Source organism: Rhinolophus sinicus, chromosome 16 (assembly GCF_057876585.1).
Source record: "Rhinolophus sinicus isolate RSI-liver-muscle chromosome 16, RSI-T2T, whole genome shotgun sequence".
NCBI classification, from domain to species: Eukaryota; Metazoa; Chordata; class Mammalia; order Chiroptera; family Rhinolophidae; genus Rhinolophus; species Rhinolophus sinicus.
This window is the reverse complement of record NC_142516.1, coordinates 133,810,489-133,823,314: the sequence shown is the minus strand read 5'-3', so window position 1 is coordinate 133,823,314 and position 12,826 is coordinate 133,810,489. Positions and strand designations below refer to the sequence as shown.

General features: G+C 33.9%; 1 protein-coding gene across 3 annotated transcripts in view; it reads left to right on the top strand.

Annotated features, from left to right (window-relative positions):
- Window positions 1-12,826, top strand: part of ZMAT4 (zinc finger matrin-type 4) — a 328,792-nt gene that overhangs the window by 276,342 nt on the left and 39,624 nt on the right. For all 3 annotated transcript variants that reach the window (XM_088793577.1, XM_088793575.1, XM_088793576.1), the window contains one exon: window positions 8,725-8,821. In XM_088793577.1, the coding sequence (XP_088649703.1) occupies window positions 8,725-8,821 (97 nt within the window). The remainder of the gene's footprint in view (window positions 1-8,724; window positions 8,822-12,826) is intronic.

Below are 12,826 nucleotides of genomic sequence, written 5' to 3'. Positions count from 1 at the left end.
ATAGAATATGTAGGGAGCAAATGAGGATAGAATAGAAACTGGCTAAACTCAAGTCTCTATAGTTTGCAGAGGTTTCTGTGTAGAATCACATCCATCTAACTTTTTTTTTTTTTAAATAAAGTGAAATATTTAGATCTTGGGTATATAATCTGATGGATTTTGCTAAATGAATATACCCTGTCTCTATCATCACAATAAAGATACAGAACAGTTACATTATTCTGGAAAATTCTCTCGTGTTCCCTTTCAGTCAATCCCCACCCCCTCAAAGGTGAGTCTTCTGAATTCTGTCATTATATGAACTTTATATGAATGAAATCATACAATATGTACTCTTTTGTGTCTAACTTTTTTGCCTGTACACTATGTTTTTAAGACACCTTTATGTTGTTGCATAAATCAGTATTTTTTTTTTTTAGTTTCCATATAGTATTCCATTGTATGAATACATCACCATTTGCTTATCAATTCTTGTGTTAATAAACATTTAGATTGCTTTGTGTTTTTGTTCCTTGGGTAAATGTCTAGCAGTAGAATTTCTGAGTCTAGGGTAAATATGTATTTAACATGATAAGAAATTAACAGTTTTACCAAGTAATTGTACCATTTTACAATCTTCTCAGAAATGTATGAGAATTCCAGTTTTTCCACATAGTCATCTACATTTGGTATTGTTGTTTCAGTTGAAGATAGCAGTTGTAGAGGGTGTGTGACAGTATTTAATTGTTCACTTAATTTTTATTTCTCTGGTGACAGATGATGTTGAACACATTTTTCATGTGCTTATGATCATTTTTGTAACTTCTTTTATGATATAGCTGATCAAATATTTCATCGTTTGAGAAAAATGGGTTGTTTGTGTTTTTCTTATTGATTTGTAAAAGTTAATTATATATATTGGACAAAAGTCCTGTATCACTTATATGTATTGCAAATACTTTTTTCCTAGGATGTGGCTTAAATTTTTGTTTTTATAAGCAGAAGCTTTTGATTTTTATAAAATCCACTTTATTATTTTTTTGTATTCAATGTGTTTTATTTACTAAAGAATCTGTGTCTACCCCAAGTTCATAAGATATTCACCTATATTTTTCTAGAAGCTTTATATTTTTAGCCTATAAATGTAAATCTATACTAAATCTGAGCTTTGATGTATGTTGTGAGGTAGGGGTTGATGTTCATCTTTTTATTTTGTACATTTATCGAGTTGTTCCAGCACCATTTGTTGAAAAAGCTTTCTTTCCCCATTGAATTGCCTTAACACCTTTGTTGAAAATCAAGGAAGGTGGTCAAAAAGTACAAACATTCAGTTATAAAATAAATAAGTACTGGGGATTAAATAACTATACCTGACGAGTATAGTTAACAATGCTGTATGGTATATTTGAAAGTTGCTAAGAGAGTAGATCCTTAGAGTTCTCATAACAAGGGGAAAACAGTTTTTTTGTTTGTTTGTTTATTTGTTTATATCTATGAGTATATGAGATGATGGGTGTTAACTAAATTTATTGTGGTAATCATTCACAAAAAAGTATGTTCTCACTATGGGGTACACATAAATTTATACAGAGCTGTATTGTCCATTATATCTCAATAAAACTAAAAAAACAATTGACCCTTTGTGTGTAGGTCTAGTTCTGGACTCCATTCTGTTCCACTGATGCAATTTGTCCATCCTTCTGATGTAAACACTTTTATGATTACATCAAATTTTATAGCATATCTTATCATCCTCAAATGTCAGTTTTCAAATTTTTTTCTTTTCCAAATTGTTTGACCATTCTCATTACTTTGATTTCCATGTAAATTAAACAATCCATTCGTCTATTTCATTTATGTATGTATGTATGTATGTATGTATGTATGTATGTATGTATGTATTTATTTATTTATTTTTAATTAAAGTTTATTGGGGTGACAATTATTAGTAAAGTTACATAGATATCAGGTGTACAATTCTGTCCGAAGGGTGTGGGTTATTGTTAAGCTGATTAAAATTTATCTATTTCTACAAAGAGCCCATTGGAATTTTGATTGAGTTTGCATTGAATCTATACAAGAACTGATATCTTAACAATATTGATTCTTTTAACTCATAAATATGATGTATGTATCTCTGTATCTGTTTGAATTTATCTTAATTTCTCTCAACAATGTTTTGCAATTTTCAGTCTTATACATCTTTTATTAAATATATTCCTGAGTGTTATAAAATACTTTTGATACTATTATGTATAATGGTATTTAAAAATTTTTCATTTTCTAGTTGTTTGTAGCCATTTTAAGAATACAATTGATTCCTTTTCTACTGGCCTTGTGTATTGTAACCTTACTAAATTCACTTATTCTAGCAGTTATTTTGTAGGTCCCTTAGTACCATCTATATAAGCAATCATATCTTCTACAAATAAAGACAATTTTACTTCTTCCAATCTACAAGCATTTCATTTTCTTTCTTATTATGCTGCCTAGACTCTCCAGTGCAGTGCTGAATAAAATTGATGAATGAAATTCTTGCCTTTTTCCTTATCTTAGGAAACTGTTTAATAGTTCACCATTTAATATAATATAGCTATAAGTTTTTGATGATCTTTATTAAATTCAGGAAATTCTGTTCCAGAATGCTGAAAATTTTGATCATGAATGGATGTTGAAATTCGTTAAATGCTGTTTTTGCATCTATTAAGACTATATTATTTTCTCATTTTGTCAGTTAATATAGTGAATTATTTGATTTTTAAATGTTAACACAATCTTGCTTGGAATAAAACTTCGTTATGATATAATTGATATGTGTGTGTGTGTATATATATGTCTATATCTATATTGTGTTTCTGATTTGCTAATTTTTAAAGGATTCTTCTGTCATGTTCATGACAAATAATTGGTATGCAATTTTATTTTCTTAGAGTCTGCCAGTTTTTTAAATTATTATTATTAGTGTTACACTGGCTTAGAAACAAGTATGGAAGTGTTTCTTCCTCCTTTATGTGCTGAAAGAATGTATATAAGTAGATATTATGCAATCATTTCATGTTTGATAGAATTATCCAATGAAACCTACTGAGTCTAGAATACATGAATGGCTATCTTGATTTAGAATTGTTAGCTTCTCCTGATGAATCTCTCCCTGTATCGCTGTAAAACATCCTCTTTATCTCTGGTAATATTTTTTGTCTTGAGGTTTATTTTGTCTAATATTAATATAGGCACTTCCACTTTCTTATGCTTATTGTTTGCATAGTATGTCTTTTTCCATTCTTTTACTTTCAACCTATAAGTGTACAAAGTAGATCTCTTGAACATAGTATATATTTAGATTTTGCTTTTTATCCAGGCTGATAATTTCTGCCATTTAAATGTTTAATCCATTTTCATGTAATATAATTATTGGTATGGTTGAATTTACCTTTATCATTTTGCTATTTGTTTTCTATTTGTTCAATCTGTTTTCTATTTTTTCTGTTCCTCTTTTCCTGACTTCTTCTGGGCTATTCAAATACTTTCTATTATCTTGTTTTACTTTCTCTATAGGCTTTTTAGTTTTATATGTGTGTATTTGTTTCTAGGAGATTATAGTATGTATCCTTAATTGACCACTGTCTATTTAAAATTAGTATTTACCATTCCATGTAAAATATAATGATCTTTCAACTACTCCTATCCATTCTTGTGCTATTGTTATCATATATTTTACATGTACACATTATAAATACCACAATACAATGTTATAGTTTCACTTAAAATTGTTCATTGTCTTCAAATAAATTTAGAGAAATAAAAAATATAGGTATTCACATATTAATCATTTATGGTGTTCTTCATTTTTTTCCTGTAGATCTGAGTTTATATCTGGTGTCGTTTGCCTTCCACCTAAAGGACTTTATAAGTGTTTCTATAATACAGGTCTGCTGGAAAACTATTTTCTGAGTTTTTATTGAAAATGTTCTTATCCCATTTTCAATTTTGAAGGATATTTTTGTTGGATATAGATTTCTGGGTTGGAAATTTTGTTCGTTAGTTTGCTTGTTTCTTTTACCACTTTTTATTCTTTGAAAATCCCTAGCCTATTTCTACTCCTGGATCTCTATGCTTGCTGTTTACTTTCCCTGGGCAACTCCTTAGCTAGTTCTTAACATCACCGCTTAATTCTCATCCATTTGGTTTCATATCATACTTCTTAGAGAACTCTGTTAACTATACTATCCAAATCACCCTTCTTCCCTGTTTCTCTCTCATTATCCTGTTTACATCCTGTGACACTTTCACAATCTTTAATTATGTTTTTGTTTGTTTACTTGTTTCTTATCTTTCTACCTGACTAGCTCCATAAATATATACATTCTATCGATTTCATTTTCACCTACATTCTTAGCATTCAGCAAAATACTTGGCATTATAACAAAGGTATAATGATGTTTGTCTGATGTAAAATGGATACAACTAAAGTTGCAGGCACATCTAAAGTTCAGCTTTACTAGACTTGAAAAGAGACACTGTGTAGTCACATACTGTTAAACCCTTCAGGACCATCTGTTTTACACACTGTGCTAGGGCACATAAATACAAAAGTGATGCATCTTTAAGAAACTTTTCCAGACTCTCCGAGTTAGACACAATCTCCTCTTCTAGTTCCCATACCATTCTACTTCATGGTACTCTTTATGATCAACCTTATACTGTTGGTGTTTTTATACATATCTTTTCTCTCCAACTGAACTGTCAGTGCCTTGCAGGCAGGGACTGTGTTTCCTAACATATGCTGGCAATCCGCCAGAAATAACCTTAGTGTCTGCAGAGGTTTAGGATATTTTTAATATGGTATTGTACTGAATATGAATTGAATAAGAAACTTAGCATTTTTGTTTAATAAGATTCTCTAGTTCGCTGAGGGAAAAGGAGCTGTATAATTCCAAAGTAATTAGGATTTTCACTGAGCATTAATAAAGCCCAAAGTTTCACCAAGGACACTGTGTCGTGTGTGGGGGAGGACTCCTCTGTCCCTTTTCTGCCTTCGTTCTTGTTTATATGCACTGACTTTCTAGTTTATACTCCCTGTAGTTTGCCTCCCGATAAAGTGCCAGATATTTCCTGCCCACGCCTCTGTTTGGCTGCAGAGCATGAGAACTGTAATTGAAAGCAACAGATCGGAATATTTTTTAGACTAGTTGGTAATCTTAAAAATGCCCATTTTTAAGCATAAATATTTATGTCTGTTGCCAAGCTGAACTTCAATTTGTTACGAGGAGACTTTTGATTAGTCTGTAGTCTGAAGAGGACCCATATAAAAAGTAGTTAACCTTTATAATGACAAGATTCATAGAGAAATCTGGAGGAAGAAGCACTGAAGCTGGTTTTCACATTCTGATTCCATGCATAAAAGAGGAGCATGACTCAACCCTCGATAGGGATTCAAACAACTCATATGCTCGTTGTGATAATTTATAGCCTCTGCGTCTAGTGACTACAGTAATCTTTCCGAATCATGCACACCTGTGAAATGGAAAAATAATGTAAGCCTACCTCTTCTTTATGGAATAATATTTTTTTAAAGACCTAGTATTGTTTTGACAAATTCAAATTTCCAAAAGTCATATGAGACTATGGGACAATATTTTTAAAATGTGTGTATATGTTGGGCATTGGGGTTACAAGTCTGAAACTCCTTGTAGATTCTCAGGCCCCATCCAAAGCTTATAGAATCAGAATCTTCAGAAGCTGTGCCTGGAGAATCTGAATTTTACCACCTTCACTAGTAGATGCGTCCACACTTGGAAGTTTGGGAGTCACTGCTTGAGAGAATAGAGAGCCGACAGTTGTCTATTTCATCTGTTAGACTATGCCTGGAAAGTTTTGAGTTGCTTCGGTTTCTTCCCAAGAAGACCCCAGAGATCTGTGGTTTCGTTGTTTTTTGTTTGTTTGTTTGTTTTTCACAACTGAATTGACTCTTAAATGAACAATTAGGGAAGAGTGTCCGACTATGTGATTGAAACTAAAACAACGAGTTAGTCCTTAAACTGGCCAGCCCAGCTTATCATATGACTGTCAAATAGGCTTCTCTGAAACATGCATTGGGTCATAAGAATTTGCCAGTATCCAGGAAGTTCTGCTCTTTGTTACATTAGCAACAGAAAAGTAATTCTGATGATACTGCAATATTCAGTGAGTGTCTCATTGGATGTAATCAGACGGTAACCTTATTCCTCCCCTGCCCTTTCAAGTCATCTGTGGGATTAATTTTTTTCTACCCCTTGGATAAAAACTGGGTACGTTTCATGAATTTTCTCTCACTTTTAAGCAGTAAAGAGTTCGTTCTTTACTCTCATTCCTATTTATATAAAGTTATATGTCATTAATTGATATATCTAAGATAGAAAAATATTTTTAAAGCATCTTCAAACTTTATTAAAAGTTAGTTTTCTCCCTCTCTTAGCTCATTTCTACTTGGGCTATTTGCTATGGGAAAAGAGAGGGTGGTGGGCTCCTCTGTTTTTCTCTGCCCGGGGCTTTTGCTTTTCTTCCTTTACCACAGCAAATTATCCCGGGTTCCCCAGAGCTGAGGGATGCAGGGTATCAGGTGAGAAAGGTAAGGCAGATAAAGGATTACTTGATAGATACCTATACAAAGCTAGCATGGATGCTGCCTGACTTGGCCCGGGTTGCACACTGACTCTTCCAATGGAAGGATTTCAAGGCTTTTGCAGGAAGTAGGCATTACTTGCTGTGAGCTAAATATCTCCTCTGGGGTCACTTTAAGCCCGTAGATATCTGGATAAACACTTCTAGCATTGTTCTCCTGAGGTCTCATTGCCCCCAACACCAATATCTAAGACATCACCAAACCAGCTCCTCTTATACATGTTAGACACAAGGTCTTTGAGAAACTTTCACCTATCTTTTGCTCTGACAAGCCCTGAGAACACAGGCTGCGTGCAATCCTGATACCTGTCTTACTTTGCCATCTGAATAGCTAACCAGCTACAGTCTCTAGCCCTTTGGATCTTGCAGGTGGTGTAAAAAGTCCAGTACACTGCTTCCCAAGTGCCAGCAGGTGCTACTCAAGCTCTCTAGGTAGCTCATTGAATTCTTTTCCCATAGGGTTTAGGTGAGATAGGACTTGCCCGTCTCACATGGAGGAGGGTAAGTAAAATTCACAGTACTATATCGCTCCCTTTAAGAAATTCTCTACCTATTTCTTTCTTCTGTCTCTTTTTTACACTGGTGGTAAATCATCAGCTCAGGGTTGGAAACTGGTTCTTGACCACTTTCTTTGGATGTCCTGAACCGGGGCTCTCATATCTCACTCTAGTAGTGTGGATATTGTTAGCGTCTATGTCTTAAGGCTTCAATGTAGGGCTTTGTTTGGGACATTGGAACATAAAGCGTTCCACTTTAACATCTCTTTAAAATCATAATAACAGCTAATTTGTTAATCACTTCTCATGTGTTAGACACTCTTTCATATAGTATTTATCTCATTCCATCCTCCCATAATCATATAAGGAAACAAAAATACAGAGAAGTCAAATAATTTGTATAAAATCACCCACGTAGCAGTTGGCAAAATTCTTCCAACACTGTGCATTATTTTCTTTTTAGGAAAGTAAGAATGATTTTGTCCCTTAGAAAGAAAATACTATGCATTCATCAGGGGAAAAAAAAGTGCTACAACTGTTTAATACCCTGACTTTTTCAATGGTAAGACATAGACTTTTGGAGCAAAAGTATCAACAACAATCCTCACTTGCTAAGCATTTTGCTATATCCTATTCACTTAATTCTTACATTAACCTTGGTATAGATGGCCTTGTCTTCATCTTATATATGAGGAAACTGAGGCCTTACCCTAGATCACACAATCAGAAACAATTGGAGCCACGATTTTAATCCAAAGTTTCAGATCATGACTCTGAGTTTATTTTTCTTTCTATTCTGATGGGACACCGTAGCAGAAGGAATACGTGCCATTTAGGTCTCTGAGCTGTGGCAAATATTTAAAATTTGGTTAAAGCTGCTTGTAACGTGTTTGACTCTAGATGAGTCAATATGACAAAGGAGTCAGGTTTCTACTAAACTTCTTGAAAGCAAAGAGCATCTTCTTCATCTTGGAATCCCTAGTGCATGATCCACAGTTGATACTCTGTTAATGAATTAGTTAAATGAATGAACAAATGAATGAAAAACTTCCTTTTAAACTCTCTGGTGGAAAGTACAAGTAAGCTTTCAAGTGAATTAGATTAATATATTAGCCTTCTCCTGGGTATTTACATTTTATAAGATGATCCTGGAAGAATTACCCAAATGAATGATGTCTAAAGTTGAATTTCTGGTTCTGGATAAAGATGGAAGAGGAATTGAGACGAGCTTTTCTCTGGAGTCTCAAGTTTCATCGCAGCTATCACAACAAACTATGTCTATATGCCTTGAGGAAAAAGTGGAATGTTTCTTTGTTTTGGTTACAAAATGCCCCCAAACATTTTACCTCAAATAACATGTTCTAATGTCAGTCACCATTAATGGAGCAGGCTGCTTCTGACATATTCACAGTCAGACTTCTGCCAATGGGCCTGTTCACTGGGCTCTGGAAGGAGGGACTGAAGTGTTGGTGGTGGGTAGACCAGATAACCTCTGAGATACTCTGTCCCTGAACTTCTGGAGATTCTAGGATTCATTCAGGTGGTTGATGACAGGAAACAGCTAATCAGATGTGTCTGTTGTCCACAGGTCTGAGGCGCAATTACAGATGTACCATCTGCAGTGTCTCCCTAAACTCCATAGAACAGTATCATGCGCACCTGAAAGGATCCAAACATCAGACCAAGTAGGTACTCTCACACTCTTACTTTTCAGTCCTTTCGTATGTGATTTTTAGCATGACGATTAAAGACTAAACATTGTCATTATTTAAATCAATAGATGGAAACTGCATCTCTTTATCTCCAAAGTTCCTTTGATAGTTATGCTGCAGAAACCTCTAGAGTCCACATAGCACTACATTTTTTGGCACAAATTATGACAGGTTACTTTTTATTCATTTTTCAAGGACAGTTCAGCACAATTTTATAAACTTAGGAAACTTTTAGATCTATACTAAGTGTTTTTTTTAAATTGTGTTATCTCTACTTGGAGGGTGTGCCAGACCTCAATGTTAGGTGAAATTCTATGAATGCCTTCTACCAACAAGATTAATATTTGTGATTAGAAAGTTAACAAATCTGCTCTATTAAATCAGTCATATACGTAACTATTTCCAATTAAATGGAAGCTCATTTTATTACTTTTTCAAAAAATCCTTATGATTTTAAACCTGAAAAGGCTGGTCAGGCATAATTTCACCTGTATCTATACTGTGCATCTTTTAAAGAATCAATGACATTAACATTTTTAAAGGAGCTGCTAGGGCTGCTGATAAAATCTAATAAAATAGGAAAAATAAGGAATATGTCAAAAATATATAATTTTCCTGAGTGTAATTGTTTTCATTTCTCTCATAGTCATTATCAGAATCATTTAACAGATTGGACTGTACCAAGGCTTTATGAATAACAAATGATTTATTCAACAAACATTTATTGAGCGCCCACTATGTGTCAGACTCCGAGGTATGCACTGAGGGAGAAAAGATGAATTGACTCAGGTCTGCCTCTTCGTGGGGCTGCCTGCCAGTCTGGGGAGGTAGCCTTAGAAACACATAGATTGTTCTCTAATGCCATGTGGACTCCCAGAGCTCTGAGTACCAGGTAGGGAACAACCAGGGCAAGCTATATAGGGCCACGGATGCAGAGGCTGCACAGAAAGATGAGATCACAGTCTGATTCCATTCCCCATTAGCGCTCCGGTGCCTAGCACAGCACTGCATGCATATTAAGGGCTTCATAAACATTTTTGATTGAATAAATGTATGATTTAAAAAAAAACAAAACAAAACAGTTTTCCAGGCAGGGATAGGAAGAAGGTACATTCCAGGCAAGGAAATTTATTTGCAAGGATATTTTAAAGACATAGGTTATAGAGAGTCTGGCTTCAGTAAGGAAATGCAAGCCTAGAGTTTGTTATTGACACTCAGTGTTTTCATCACATTGTACTGTCTCATGAGTCAAAGCCACTTTCATGACTTGTTTTAATCTGATCCACCCCAGAATACTTTCATCAAGGTAATTCTTCAAAAAGGAGATTTTCTCTGATTTGTTTTGGAGTACGTAGAGCACTTGTATTGATTATTGGACACTGTTGCCCCCCTCCCCCGCAAAATAGTCTATTCATCATCTCTCTAACTACTATGTTGTAAGAGGCAGCATATGCATTCTTGTTAACATGCATTAGATGTGCACACAGACACATTACAAGTAGTTGCAACAATAAATGATAATCTTTTAGGGGCATGTATATATTGCTCTTAATAAATAGGAAAAGGTAGGCAGTAGTGACTTTAAGTGGCATGAGTCATGTAAATATGCATAACTAATGTAGACAGTATCTCCAGCTTCAGGAAAACCTCTGTCTCTCTATGTGTACATATAAAACTTTATGTGTCAGAATCTATGCTGTGCATTTTCACATCTATTATCTCATTTAATCCCGGTAACTACCTTGACCCATTATTTTTTTAGGTTGGTGCAAAAGTAATTGTACAATTCTTTTTAACCTTTTAACCCAAAATTACTTTTGCACCAACCTAATATATAAGAAAACTAGGGTTCAGAAAGACAAAGAAACTTATCTAACCTGGCCTTGCCAACAAATGGCAGAGCTGGGACTGAACCTAGCAGTGTCTGACTCATGCTGTTACCTCTTCCATTTCACTCCATTACACACACAAGCCTGGAATGGAGGCCTGCCAATAGAGAGTACTGTAATGAATTTTGAAAAAGAGGGCATCACTTCCCTGGTGAGATTTAATGAATATATGTGACTTCCCAAGTGTATGTCTCCTACTGTGCTGCCTTCTTCCCAATAAATAAGACAGTTCTTTTCTACCTCAAAAGCACGGTTTGCTCTCCTTCTGAACAGTGAAATGAGGAAAATGTGAAGAAAATAATTGTAATAGCTCTGTCCCACATGCCTGTTTCATCTGCCCTGATACCTAATTTGGATTGTGTGTGTGTGTGTGTGTGTGTGTGTGTGTGTGTGTGTGTGTGTCTTTGTTTATGGAATAGATTGCTCCATGATTTTATTTATAATATTATTGTCAGGTTTGGTATCAAATTTATGCTGACCTCATTAAACAAGTTGAGAGGTCTTCCCTCTGTTTCTAATCCCTGAATGAGATTGTGGTAAACTACTGTTATTTATTACTTAAATATTAGGAAGAACTCATTGATGTAGCCATCTGTCCTGGAGATTATACAGATTTAATTTCTTTAATAAAGCACTGTTCATATTTTCTATTTCTTCTTGTCTCAGTTTTAATAAGTTGTTTTTCAATGAATTTGCCCATTTTATCTCTGCTTTTAAATGTATTGGTATAAAGTTGTGCATGAGATCCCCTAATTTTATTTTTAATGTTTGTAGGATGTTTTGCATTCCTGATATTGTTTATTTGTGTCTCTTCCTTTTTTTGTTGTTTTGATCACTTTGGTCAGAAGTGTATCAAGCTTCATTAGCTTTTTTTAATGAACGAATGTTGGGGTTTGTTGATTTTTCTCTATATACCATTCTTTTCTACCACTAAAAAAATTATTTCCTTCTTTCTACTCCCTTTGGATTGAATTTGCATTTACTCCCTAGTTCCTTAATATCAAAGTATAGGTTATTAATTTTTCAATGTTTTTTTTCTAATGTATAAATTTGAGACTCTTAATGTGTCACAGCAGATTGTTTTAGTTAGGTTCTGCAAGTTATTTATTTATTTATTTTTGTATCCCAGAAGTTTTAATATGTTGTATTCTCATTATTATTTATTTAAACTTATTTTCTAATTTTTACTATGATTTCTTCCTTTATTCATGGTTAATTTAGAAGTGCTTTGCTTGAAAGTATTTGGATGATTTTTCTATTTATATTTTTTTGCGATTAAGTTGTGCCTGGATTCTACCGTGGTCAGAGAACATAAGCTAAATGACTTCAACCCATAGAAATCTGAGTAGACTATCTCGTTGCCTCAGGCATATGGTCAATTTTGATAATATCCCATGCTCACTTGAAAAGTATGTGTCTTTTTCATTAATTGGATAAATGTTTTTATACATCAATTACATTAGATTTCTTAATCTTGTTCAAGTTTTTATGCCCTTACTGGTGTTTTTGTCTGCTTATGATTGCCGTGAAAAACATAGGTAGTGAAAAACCTCCCGCTATAAGTATGGATTTACCTATGTGACCTCTTAATTCTTTTTAAAAATGTATATTAAAAATACATGCTTAGATGCTTACAAATTTAGGATGTTTTTATATACTTTTATTGAACTGGCACTTTTTTGTCACCTTTTGTCATCATGATATGTCCTTCTTGGTTACTAATATTTTCCTTAAAGTATACCAACGTCAGCTGCACCAACTCTTCAAAGCTTTAAAAAGTTTTTTTCCTGTGAATTTTATCCAGCTTTTATTTTGTTCTCACATGAAAAGTTAGTGTTATACCAATTACTCCATCAGAGCTGAAAATGGAAGTCAGCCAAATGGTTCTTAACTGTTTTAATCTGACCAATTGAAACAACATAAGTATGAAGGTATCAGCAATTTTCAAGGTCTTGTATTTATATTTTTTTCCAATAATTTTTAGAAAAGTATTGAGGTGAATAAAGATTATTAAACTATGTGGTAATAGCACTGAATTGTGAATCAGGAGATTTTATTTCTAGTACAACTTTACCACTGAGTGATCTCG